This window comes from Gymnoscopelus microlampas, assembly GCF_963454915.1.
Source record: "Gymnoscopelus microlampas genome assembly, chromosome: 12".
Lineage (NCBI taxonomy): Eukaryota > Metazoa > Chordata > Actinopteri > Myctophiformes > Myctophidae > Gymnoscopelus > Gymnoscopelus microlampas.
Window position 1 is genome coordinate 14,521,743 of NC_139949.1, and position 13,320 is coordinate 14,535,062.

Sequence of the window (13,320 nt, forward strand, 5' to 3'; positions counted from 1 at the left end):
AATTCGCTCATGCGTTAATGTGTCAATAATGCGCTAATTTTGACAGCACTACTTCTGTGTCTTTCCTCCAGGATCCTTCTCAGATCATGAACACAGAAGCCATGTCCTAGCTCTCCAGTCAAAATGACATCTATTGTATGTCATTCGTCCTTGTTTGTTGGGATGTGTGTGCTTCCCTTTGGACTCTATAACCCCGAGATAGTGGGCCATCTGCAGTCAAGGGGCAGTCCAGCCAGGGGATGAGTTTTTCTAAGTCTAGTTAGTATTTAAATGAAGCCATGATTTAAGATCAGTTTTAAACTTTGGAAGGGAAGTCAGGGATTTCAGATCTGTTGACAGAGCATTCCACTGAGTAGTGGCTGCATGCGTAATAAAATGCATTCTTACCCTTAAGCGTCTTGAACCTGGGGGGAACAAGATCAAAATAACTCCCCCTGATTAAGTACCCATGAGCATCCCTCATGAGCATAAGCATGTATTTGGGAACTAAGCCATTTAGGATCTTGAAAACCAAACACATGCCATGAAAGATGAGAAACTCTCTACTCTTGAGTAGTAACATTACAAGCTGCTTTTGGGAGGTCTGCAATTTAGTTTTCAGTGACTTGGAGATATCAGTGTATCATGAAGTGCACGCATAGTCAAAGTGACACTGAATGATGGCACCGGCTAGAGACCTCAGTGCACTTCTGTTGACAAACAGGGATAATGATATCCTGCCCAGGAATTGTGCTTTGATTGACCTTCAAAATCACCCTCAAAGCAATCCCCCACCAAAATACAACCTAAATATGAGACCTGTCTGGTCCTGTCTAAATGATGACGACATGTCGTGAGCATGTGTCATGACATGTGCCTCGTTGTGAGCTTGTAGATTGGCTATTTTCGCTGTTCGTCGTACAATTAAATCAATACGGCTTACAGAAAAGACAGTGAACTACATTCCTCATAATCTTGTTTCAGTGGTGATGTTATAAATAAAAATGTACATTAACCACCCCCAGGGCTCTATATAAGGTACGCTCCTTTATTCCCTCAACACCAAATCTCTTTGCCAAAAATAGCTGATCTACAATCTTCCAAAATGTTGCATTCCGATGAGTTGTGAGCTTGTAGATATGTCATTTGTTCACAGGATGTAATGTTATTGCCTACCAGCCGTTTATTCGCTATGCCCCTAAGCAAATTGTTGAACTCTCATCGCTAACTCCCCTCTCTACCCCTGGTTACTAGTGTTGTCATAACAGTGTGTTAATGGTGGTGATGTAAAGAAAAACATTAAATGCGTGGACATTAATTTACATCACTCCTCCTGTCTGCCCCTAAAAAACTATAAATTAAAACGAATAATAAGCCATATAAATAAAAAACTATTTTAATGTTTTTAAAACGTATATTAAATCATTTTAATTAAAGCCTTTTTCTATTTCCAATATGTAGTTTTATTTGGTCTAAAATGCTGAATGTCAATTATTGGTACGCTTTGCAAAGCCAGTTGAATTAGTCAAATTCCATTCAAGGTACAACCCTTTCAGATCGCAGATTACAGAGGTGGAGGCAAATTGTGTGTGTGTGTGTGTGTGTGTGTGTGTGTGTGTGTGTGTGTGTGTGTGTGTGTGTGTGTGTGTGTGTGTGTGTGTGTGTGTGTGTGTGTGTGTGTGTGTGTGTGTGTGTGTGTGTGTGTGTGTGTGTGTGTGTGTGTGTTTACACACCTGTCAATGGGTGGGCAATGGGTTGCTAATACCTCATAGTTCTGTGAGTGAGTGCATTTTGAGTAACTTTTCTTTTACTTTTTCTCTAGATAAAGTACCTTTCTATCTATTTCCTAGAGATTATTAGGCTGTAAAATGCAGGATACCCCTTGAAGTGACCCCTGACTGGTTTACAATGAGATTACTATGATGTTACTGACCAGGTGTGTTTTTCGTCACCTTGGGATGTAATTAAGATCAAGGGTTAACATGCCAGCATGATAAGCTATAGTTCTTGAATTTTAAATGATATGTTTAACATAAAAATGCATTCTGTTCATTGGATATTTGAAGATTTATTTCTTTATAAACATTGGGAAGTGGCCATTATAAAGAAATGTTATAGCAAATAATATTTAGATGAAATACTTAACCACTTGAACCCTATCTACTATGAGCAGTACTTGACCGGGGTCCCACAGGGTTCTATACTAGGTCTGCGCATCAAAATCTATTATACCCTTATACCCTAAAAACACTATCTACTGTTTTTGCCTAAAGTTTGCCCCAGAATAGGGTCACTGGGGTAAGTTTCAAGTGGGCAATAATGACCCTCTGGAGAATGAAGACTTATGTTGCTTTTGTTAATTTGACTGACAGCAAGAAGGGAAGTTACTTAGGGAAACTACTTAGGGAAGTTTCTAACTAGAAGGTCTCCGCCAGGCCGGGTTGCAGGGCCTGCAAACTTTGGAAGGCAGTTATAGACACTTGGAATGGTATGTGAGAAATCTGACTGATACACCTTGATCACATGACTACTGGGCGCTCTACGAGAGGGAGATGGCCACGTCCCTGTTTGCTCCGGTCCAACTGTTGAACAAGGCATTACCACCGTCTGTCATCAGTTTGGCCTTGGACTTTTGCTTTCCTCATGGACCTACCTTTGGATTATACCAGTAAAGCAACCTTTTGTGGACTATGTGGTTGAACTTGACACTTGTCGATACTCTGCACCTTAATCTCACGTACAATACACAATACTCTTCTGGCACTAATGTCATGAACAGTAAATACCAGATGCTATGCTATTTCAAAACCTCATGTACGTAATATTTGGATGGATATGTGTAAATCTATAGATACCTTGTTGTGTCTTTTTCTTGTCCTTTTTTTCCTTCCCTTGTACTCCCCTTCTTTCTTTTCTTCTTCTTTCTGAAAACAATCGAAAACGATGGAGCTTGCACAGAAACGAATTTCACCCACTGTTTTACACCTGTAAAGTTGTGATGTGACAATAAAGTTGATTCTGATTATTCTGATTCTGATTTGTATCGATTTTTTTTGTTTTGTTTTTGGACAAAATACTGTATGGGGATTTGCGTCATGATCCAAGGTAAAAAAACGTTTTAGATTATACAATCCCCGGTTCAAGAGTTGTAGGCCAAAACATGAAGGGGCCTGGCTGTTATAGTGCCAACATGAGGCCGATTTGAAAAAATGTGGTGCAGAGATTCTTTCATGGTCTACTGGGAGTGTGCGTGCAAAGTTTCACGCCGATCGGTCCAACGGTGACAGAGATTAGCTGTTCACAGACACATACATGGACAGACGGACAGATGGACACACACACGGAAGGACGGACAGGAGGGAAAACATAGTCTCCGGCCTTCGGCCGTTTAGCCAAAGGCTATTCGGCCTGGCAGAGACAATTCTAAGCAATACTGATGTTCGGAACAAGAACTACTTCCCCCTAATGTCTTGCAACGCATTAGGCATGAACTGGTGATTGTTTCTTTGTGTATATGTAGGCTACTGCTTGTTACGCAGTACAAATAGTAGATGTACAAGCTCACAAACGTGTCATGATGCGATGCGTTGTGAGCCTATGCGAGGCCTTTATGAATCAGGCATCAACTATATAATTTCACCGCCAATTTTCATATAATTTATTCATCATGCCCCCGGTTATGCATCTATGAATGTGCATGCGTCTTAATGTGAAGCCATGTCAATCTCTCTGTTTTTTACTTAAATAAAAGTAATAATAAATATAATATAAAAATTCTCTGTTACAAATAAAAAGCCTGCATTAAAAGTTTGAAGAACCAAATAGAACATGGTGCCACTTCTCCATTGTCGTGGCCAGGGTGGCCGTGTCCATCAACCGCCACCCTGTTCTTTTCTGTCACCCTATTTTTATTGTCCTCAAGCTCGTACTTACAGTACCAAAGTTAGTACTCCCATTTTGAAAAATGTGTCACTCCAAAGTATACAATTAAGTGGTTAATGTACAGTATGTTTGGTATTAATAATCTAAATCTGCAAAGTAACTGGTAACTAGCTGTCAAATAACATCAACATTTTACTTAAGTACAGTAGTTGAGCCACTGGTTATTGGATGGTGCATGGTGGTAACATGCACACTTGACAGTCTTCTCCCACATTCTGTCCTTGGTACTCGTCTGGCTGTATCTTTACTGCCAGCTGCCAATGGTTTAACAAGCAGCTTTAAAACTTATGAGCCATGTCTGTTCCCTGGCAAACATTGCCCTATAGAGACATTAACCACAGTTTGACTCTGAAAATGGCTCAAATCAAATTAGCATTTTAATTGTTTGCAATAAGCCAAAGCCAGGTAATGTTCCAGATTTTTGCTCACCTACCTACTATAACTTTATTTATTTTTTAAAAATGTTATTAACCACCTCGACAGGTTAGGATAGCCACCCTGGGTGGTAGTGCTCAGGAGGTACAGTGGCCGCTAGGAAACGGAAGGTTCCCAGTTTGATCCCTGGCTCCACCTGGGTCCGACAGAAACCAGCTAACTTCATTTTTCCGTTTTTGCTTTTTCCCCCCATAAATTAGGGCCATTGAACACCCTCTACGTCTGTGTGTTGGTAAAAACAAGCTAACTCCATTGGATCCTCACGGTTTTGCTGACTCCAGGCTCCACCCCCTTTTGACCTCCAACCTCATTGTGAGCTTGGAGGTCCATTCAGCTGTTCTTATCAATGACAAACAAAGCTCCTGAAAAATGAACATTTTGGAGTTAGCTGGTTTCTGCCGGACAGCAGAGATATTGTAAAGTGCTTTGCATAAAGGATAATAAACACCATTTATAATGATGTGTAGCATGATTGAAAATGATTGATACGGATGTTTGTCTTAGTAGCAAGTGTTTCATGATGTTTCCTGAACATTAGTAGTGTTGTGAATAAAATAACTTACACACATAGTCATAATAGGGCAGATGTACACAAGGTAATGACTTTTATTGAACTCAACAACAGCACAGTTAAAATGGGAACAAATACAAAATGTATATGTGAATATCTAGCTCTTTAAATACAAACAATTTAACATCAAGGTAAAATTGGTGCGCACGCGCGCGCACACACACACACACACACACACACACACACACACACACACACACACACACACACACACACACACACACACACACACACACACACACACACACACACACACACACGCACACCCTTCACTAAAACTACTTTGGCTTTATGTTTGACAAACAGATAACTAGACTCCATACACTCTAAAGTTTAAAAGTCAAAATTTTAACAAAGATTTCCAGTATATTATTCACACCACTGCCCCCACTTCAGTGCGAGCCTATCACAATAATGATACAAAAGCATAAAAATTACAAGGCGCACTTAAACAATTCATGTTACGATACACCGGAGACGCACGCACTCATCCACACGCGCACACACACACACACACACACACACACACACACACACACACACACACACACACACACACACACACACACACACACAGACACACACACACACACACACACACACACACACACACACACACGGATTAATCCTACTTCCTGCTATACAGTACGTCAGAGAACAGTGAAGGTGCACATCATGATGTGATGTGTGTCCTGAGGCCATATCATGGATCCATCTAAAGTTTCAGTCTCAGCAGAAACTCTCTTAACCAAATACATGCAAAACACAGACACACAGGCACACACACAATAGAATTGCCTAACCAAATCCATGTAAAATGAGAGCTGGCTCTCACTGTCAATGCATCGCATTTTAACAGGCAGTTTCAGTGAAACGCAACACCACCAAGCTGAGAGCAAACAGCAGCTCTCTGCACACAAAGGAAGGTACCTGATAATCAAGTCTTAATGAGTGCATGTTTGACTGTACAGTACTATATAAAATATACATTTCAAACACAAAGCGTAGCATTTCGTACATGTCGGGTAAACAAAATGATGGGGATGATATGTTTGAATGGCTATAATATCTGTTTTGTGACAAAACAAACGAAACAAAAACTTCTAAGACATACCGGATCTAAATCAGCTGCATGAAAATATACACAATAAAATTCTCAGTTATCCATGTGTAACTCAGAGAGCGTACAAATGTAAATGTTGGTAACATTTGTACGCTCTCGGACATGCTGCTTTTATCACTCAAATTAACACAGGATTTTACTGTGTATGATACTTTTCAACAGTGTAAAAGCAATGTAAAGAAAAGCGTAGCAGTAAATGTAACATTACAAAACACCTTCATTGCGGAGTCTTCTCAGAGGATTCCCCTCCATTATTTCTTTGTTACAACAACAACCCTGATCAACAAATAATGTGCAAGACATAAAGATCCTTATTGGTCACATTCTCTTCCTGAAATGATGCTGTCAGATAATTCTGAGCTTCTTTTTCAGACATAGTCCTTCCTGTCATAACCCCCACCACCGCCGCTGGTGCTGCGCGGGGCAGAGTAGGCCATACGTGGGGGCTTGTACCTCTTCTCCTCCCTGGGGGGGCAGGAAGAGCACAGCATGGCTCCGCCGATCAAGAGCAGGGCCGCGGCGGCCCAGCCGATGTAGAGGGAGGCCCCCAGCTCTCGCCGCTGGGGGTTGGTCAGGATGGGGTTGTAGAAGTCCCTGATGATGGTGCTGGCTGACCAGGAGACGGGGATGAGGACCAGGAGTCCGGCGAGGATGAAGAAGATCCCAGCGATGATCATCACTTTAGCCTTGGCCGCCTCCTCCTCGATGCAGTTGGTGCACTTGGCTCCGACGATGGAGATCATGGTTCCCAGCACTCCGAGGATGATGGAGATGATGGTCATGGCCCTGGCAGCCTGCAGGTCCTGGGGCAAGGCCAGCAGGGAGTCATACACCTTACACTGCATCTGGCCAGTGCTCTGGACGACGCAGTTCATCCACAAACCCTCCCAGATGGTCTGCGCGGTGATGATGTTGGCTCCTATGAAGGCGGTCACCTTCCACATCGGCATTGCAGTCACAATGATGGAGATGATGAAGCCAATGACTCCAAGGGCAATGCCCACGATCTCCATGCCCATAGACATCTGGCTTCTCCGGTGGCGTCTCCTTGGTAAGATGAAGATGTATGTCGGTTTTTAGAATTGGCAAATCTTCTTCACCTCAGGAAATGCCAATAAAGGCTAGGTTTTTCTGCTTCTCCTTTTCGGCCTCCTTTGTCGTGTGCTGTGCCCTCTCTAGCACTGTGAGATGAACTGAGACAGCGCTAGGTGATGTATAGAAAGATGCTGCCACGGAAACACAAGTCCTTTATACCTCTGGGGAGTTAGGTGAGCAGGGGAGGAGTCCCCTGGTGCTGATGTCACGGGCAGGATGTGCAAGGGCTCTTAGCAAAAACAACATGCACCTGCACACGTTCAGGAGGCTGCCCAAGGGGGAGGGGGGGGTCAAAGGAATTGGGCGGGAGAGGAGAGTAGTGAGGGGGAAGGGTAATGACCAGTAAGATGACTCCCGATTGTTCTTATACATATATACTTATGTATGCCTTGGTACCTTGGTTTGGCTTGATTTAATGTGGGATCATTTTTCTCTTATATGGTTGTTCATAATCTACAGGTGAAATTGCGGTATCTGTGTATCAGAAGAGTATTTGTTTGTACACAGTATTCCTCAACGCAGATACAAACAGACTTTTAGGAGTGGTACAGAAATGATTGGACCTTACAAACAAGATAAGGCAGTTGTTGGTTTGAAGACAAACACCAAGTCAATTAGAGAATTGTTAACCCCCTCTCTTCAAACTACCCTCAGGTGAAATGGAGAGTTGACCATAGTGGACAATAGATGACCATTGTGGTTCACTTTGTTGTGTTTTCTCACATATTCGGCCGATGCTGCTTAGAAACCTTGTTGTGAGTAAGCATGGAAACACACACACACACACACACACACACACACACACACACACACACACACACACACACACACACACACACACACACACACACACACACACACACACACACACACACACACACACACACACACACACACGTAATGTATGTTACATTACACACAAGCCCTCAGGCAGTGAGAAGAATGGTCCTCTGCTACTGGCTGGCCATTACTTCCTGGTACCAGCAGTGGTGGGCTGTGCAGCAGCCAAAAGTCTGTGTAAGGAAGCCGTAGAAACCGGTATAACTGCACCCAGAGCAAATATGAGAGGAAAGAATACATAATGGACTAGCCCTCAGACACCCTTAGTACACAGACAACGTGATCATCTCAGTATCGGTTATACAATTACGGAGACCAAAACATCCATCCAAGGGAGATGTAAGCTTCATCTTCATGACTGCACAATCAGGAGGAAATAAAAGTAATCCAATTACCCCAAAGCAGTGCAGTATATTCACCCTCTGTATGCATCTGTGTCCGCTAATGATGAGCAGGCTTGGTAAAAAAAAAAACTAAAAAAGCATTGTGAATCATCTGTAAAGAACTACAGTAAACTGCAGTGTATTAATTTGAATTGCAGTAAAACCAAAGGAACCCTAACCCAGAACTAAAATAAATCAAAACAAAATGTCTTTAGTAAGCGCCTTTTTATCCTTGAAAATGTGCTTCAGGGTTAACAAGGAATATACACAAACATTCATCATTTATAAAAACAAGAGTAGACAGGGATTCAACAACTGTATTATGCAATACAGTTATTCCAAATCAGGCACGCACACGCGTGTGCACACACACACACACACACACACACACACACACACACACACACACACACACACACACACACACACACACACACACACACACACACACACACACACACACACACACACACACACACACACACACACAAACAAACATAGGACTTGGGTGGACAACAGTAGTTGATGTATGCCTAAGGCAACGTGGAGGCATATGGTATACATTTCACTTAATCAGTTCTATGTAATCTCATTCTAATCTCAGTTCACCTTGTGACACTATGACCATAAACATAACAACAAGTATAGGCTGTTTATAAGAAGTATAAACAGCCTATAATTGTACATTGCAAAAATTAAGCACTGTGTCCTCAACATTTGAAAAATGTTTTTGTCCATATCTCACCTTGTGGTTATTTTTTGGCTCCTTGCCCACTGGTTGGCATAGATTGAACTAGTGGGTCTATAACAACCCAATATAAATGTTTACATAAAGGTTTATTTGATCTTATCTTATCTATATGACACCTGTAAAATAGCTGTACCCCTCAAAGACACTGTGTTGACAAGATGAAGACACTTCTCCAATCTTGTTAACTGTCAGGTGTCATCCATGGTTGAACTACAGTAGCCTATATATTTTATGAGGTCCAAATGTCTCACCAAGAACAGACTACCGAGAAACATAAATTTGACTTGTGTTTGGCTTGATCTTATTTCAGGGGTCTCAATTAGGTTAAGAGTTTTAACTTGAGGTTAACATTAATGATATGCATGTATAACGGTACCTGTTGGTATAATACAACATTTACAATAGAACAGGGTTTGTATGTATGTCTGTCCCCTAAAACATAGACCAATTCCAGCTCATACCACTACATAGCCTAGCCCTAGGACATCATTAAACAGAATCCCCTCTAGGAATAAACAAGCACAGTATGAACTGTTTGAACAACCAGGAAATGCCTGGTGAAGTGAAAGTGAAAAAGTATGTAGAAAGATTGCAATTTCCATTTGACCAAAGGAGACGTGGATGATCACCACACTAGTCGACATGCCCACAAACAGGCAGTTTGTCAATATGGGGACCATTGAGTCTTCCTGATCAGTGCGGCTTCACCACTGAACACCATATTGTGACTTGTGCAGCTTCATTCACAAACTGCACACACATAGTAAAGTACTATAGATAGCTAAAGATTGAACAGAGGGAGGCCAAGCCGTAATTAGACTCTGTCTTGTTTGAAACTGATCGTTTTGTCAACAGCAACCTGGTGGAGTCATGTCCGGTGAGACTCACAGTGCAGAATGAACAGGTTTTCCTGTTGAGCCCTTTGCCACAGCACACCTGCCCAAACACAAGGGAACAATTTGATTATTCAAAAGGGAAGCTGTGAGTATCTCGGCCACCAGCTGAATAGCTCAGTCATTGAACTATGGGTGCAGAGCAGTGGAAGTTTCGATTGAAATGAGCCTGGTACTTTCCCTGTACTTCCTCTCTTTGTTGTGTTACTGTACAGTATGCGTCTAAATATCAGATTCTATTATTCCATGACAACGTACAAAGCACCTACAAAGCAAAAAAAAACATACCTTTTCCACACAGAACCAGGAGATAACATGCATACAAACTGTCTCAATAGGGCCACGTGCCAAATCAGGACAATGTGGTATTGCAGGTGAAAGTGCTTTATAAGCCAGAGAGAAGTTAGTTGGAACGAGTATATCTGAGGCTCGATTTAGGCTCAAACCTTTTGAAAAACGTTTGAGGGACATAAACAATATGATATATTGAATATGATAAATATTAAATATATTTTTTTAAATGCATGGTGTAGTCCCTTTAAATTCGTCATCCTTTAGGAAGTCCTTATGAATGGGGATACACTCCTTGTAGTATGTGCCCATGCCTTCAGTTAATGCTTTTTGCATTAACCATACAGGAATTGTAAAACATATTTCATCACCCTTCGGTTTCTTCCTTAAACTAGGTCTTTAACTACTTATGTTGCAATGGCTGTATTTACCTGAAATATCTCACCTTCTCACCCAGGGTGAAACTGAAACCTATTAATTATGTGTGCTCTCAGTACAGTTCTATCTTCTATTATACCAAGCATTCATGTCCAACAATTTTATGGCCCTTTCAATCATCCTTATCCCAAGGACTATACATTAGTCCATACATTGGGTGAGTTACTGTACACTTCACAAATCTTTATTATACTGTACATGTTCAGATAATCTGTAAACACATTTTTCAGGTTACATGTCTCATTAAACCTTTGCACTGAAAATACAAGATCGACATAGATACACTGTTAATACAACAACAAAAACAGTACTGTATGCCTGAACAGAGAAAACTTCAGTGTTAATTTAACTCTCAGACTGGACAGGACACCCAAACATGTACATATTGACTTGGGTTTTACAGCACTACTTTATCATAATATAAAAGAATGTTTAACTTTGCTCTCACATTTCATATTGTACAAACAGTAGGCCTACCACTTTTGACCTTTCTATGATGGGCCATTATAGCTCTGAACGATGCTATATAATGCTGTGCCTTTCCTACAGCACAGTATACAGTATATTTTATCTGTCGCATGAAAGCGTTACTTATGGTTAAACTGAAAGATACAATGTTAATTGGGCTTTGACAATGACTACAGTGACTTCTAATTGCTTCTAACAGTGGCAAGACAATAGCATAAAATCTATGAAAATGTTTTGTTTGATATACTACAGCAGAACATAAAATAAAGTTACCCATAATTACAAAACACAATAAATATATGAACTTTTACTTTGGCCTACACAAATCTCATGGATGAATATTTTTTTGCTGACATATACCCATTTGTATTATTACTTACATCACTGTGACTGTAGACCAAAGTAAACTGTAAACAGTGTGAAAAAAGTTTTTTTCTTCAGCCCCAAGGACAAGGAAATAATAGTAAAAGTGATTTAGTCCTTTCCTCAGCAGAATGCGATCTTTTTAACGCCTCTCTTTCAAAATGTGATGCAGTCATGTTCATATGGTATTTGTTCACGTGAAGTACCCTACCGTCATATTCATATTACTGGTATATGCATTCTGATCAAACAGACATAAAGGACACCTCCTTCTCTTTCTTTTACCCTCCTCTAGTTGGGTACAGAAACCAGGATAATGAGCAGTTAAATCATTGTTTCTACATACTACAATCTCCCCGGAATCCAACCATATTCAGGTGAATGCATGCAAGAGGAAGGACATTTTCTATATCCTTCCTCAAATGCCGCTTCCATTTCCCTTGTCCTCACACATAGTCTCTCCTGTTGTAGGAGCTCGGTGCTGTTGACCTTAATGGAGCGGCAGAGTACGCCATGTGGCTCTGGACGGGCATAGAGTACCTGGTGGGTTTCTCCTCCTGGGGAGGACAGCTACAGCAAAGAATGGACCCCCCGACCAGAAGCAGGAATGCCGCGGCCCATCCCAGGTAGAGCGCGGCGCCGATCTCCATCTTCTGTCCGGAGGGGACTACTGGGCTGTAGAACTCGATGACGATGGTGTGTGCCGACCAGGAAACGGGAACCAGCTGGGCCAAGGCGGCCGCGATGAACGCCCCGCCGGAGGAGGCCATCACCCTGGCTTTAACCCCTTCCTGCTCAATGCAGTTTGTGCACTTGGCGCCCACCACGGAGATGAGGAGGGCCACCACCCCCACCAAGATGGCCACCACTGAGAGAGCCCTGGCAGCCTGCAGATCCTGGGGCAAGGCCAGCATGGAGTCGTAGACCTTGCACTGCATCTGGCCTGTGCTCTGCACCACGCAACTCATCCACAGGCCCTCCCAGTACACCTGAGCCGTGACGATGTTGGCCCCGATGAAAGCGGAGACCCTCCACATGGGCAGGGCGCAGCTGACCACGCTCAGCACCCAGCCCAGTACCGAAAGACACACACCGACCAGTTCAAGTCCGAACGATGCCATTGCGCGCCCCCAAAACAGGCGTTTAGCTCCTCTGTAGAGAAACTCCTGTTTGAAGGCTTCTGTCCTCACTGAATGTCTCTTTCAAGCTGTTGTCCTGTTTTCCTTTGCACCTCCTCTCTTTTACTGATAACTTGAGTGTTTCTTTTTATAAACTGTACAGTAGCCTTTGTATGAAGTACAACTGTACAATAGTAGAGTCGCTCCCGTCTCGGTAGCCTGACCCTCTCAACCTTATCCACAAGCTTTCTTTGTCTCCAATCTCTCCTCCTGTTGCTACATCCAAGAAATGATTTGTCACAGCATGCTCTTTCTCTGGACACGCACTCTCTCTGTCTCTCTAGTGTGTTGGTGCTTCTGCAGTTGATAGATGTCCAGTATAGAATGGCTTAGGTTTATCTTTGTATCGTTTATTACCCAGTGGGTCAGGCACACCCAATGACGTGGCTCACCAAACCAAGCCAATCAAGCGTCTTCTAGGCTGTGTTTACCACCTGGGGTGTGTGTGTGGACTAATGTGTGTGTGTTTTTCCCAATAAAGTATGTTTTATGACCCTTGACCCTTTGCCCATAGTAGCACCGTGCAGGCGTGCACGTATACTTTATTGCTGGTAATGAGTGGCCAAGGCA

The 13,320-nt window shown here is 42.3% G+C and overlaps 2 protein-coding genes across 2 annotated transcripts; both read right to left on the minus strand.

Annotated features, from left to right (window-relative positions):
* Positions 1–4,933: 4,933 nt before the first annotated feature.
* Positions 4,934–7,257, minus strand: LOC311056631 (claudin-4-like). Its single transcript, XM_084073402.1, has 2 exons — positions 6,179–7,257; positions 4,934–6,143 (listed from the first exon to the last, which is right to left on the minus strand). The coding sequence occupies exon 1, from the start codon at positions 7,073–7,075 to the stop codon at positions 6,419–6,421; it is 657 nt and encodes a 218-aa protein (XP_083929528.1). The 5' UTR covers positions 7,076–7,257; the 3' UTR covers positions 4,934–6,143; positions 6,179–6,418.
* A 3,747-nt stretch (positions 7,258–11,004) lies between these two features.
* LOC311056629 (claudin-4-like) lies at positions 11,005–13,053 on the minus strand. Its single transcript, XM_084073400.1, has one exon. It carries the CDS (start codon positions 12,691–12,693, stop codon positions 12,019–12,021), a length of 675 nt encoding a protein of 224 aa, XP_083929526.1. The 5' UTR covers positions 12,694–13,053; the 3' UTR covers positions 11,005–12,018.
* Between the last annotated feature and the right edge of the window lie 267 nt (positions 13,054–13,320).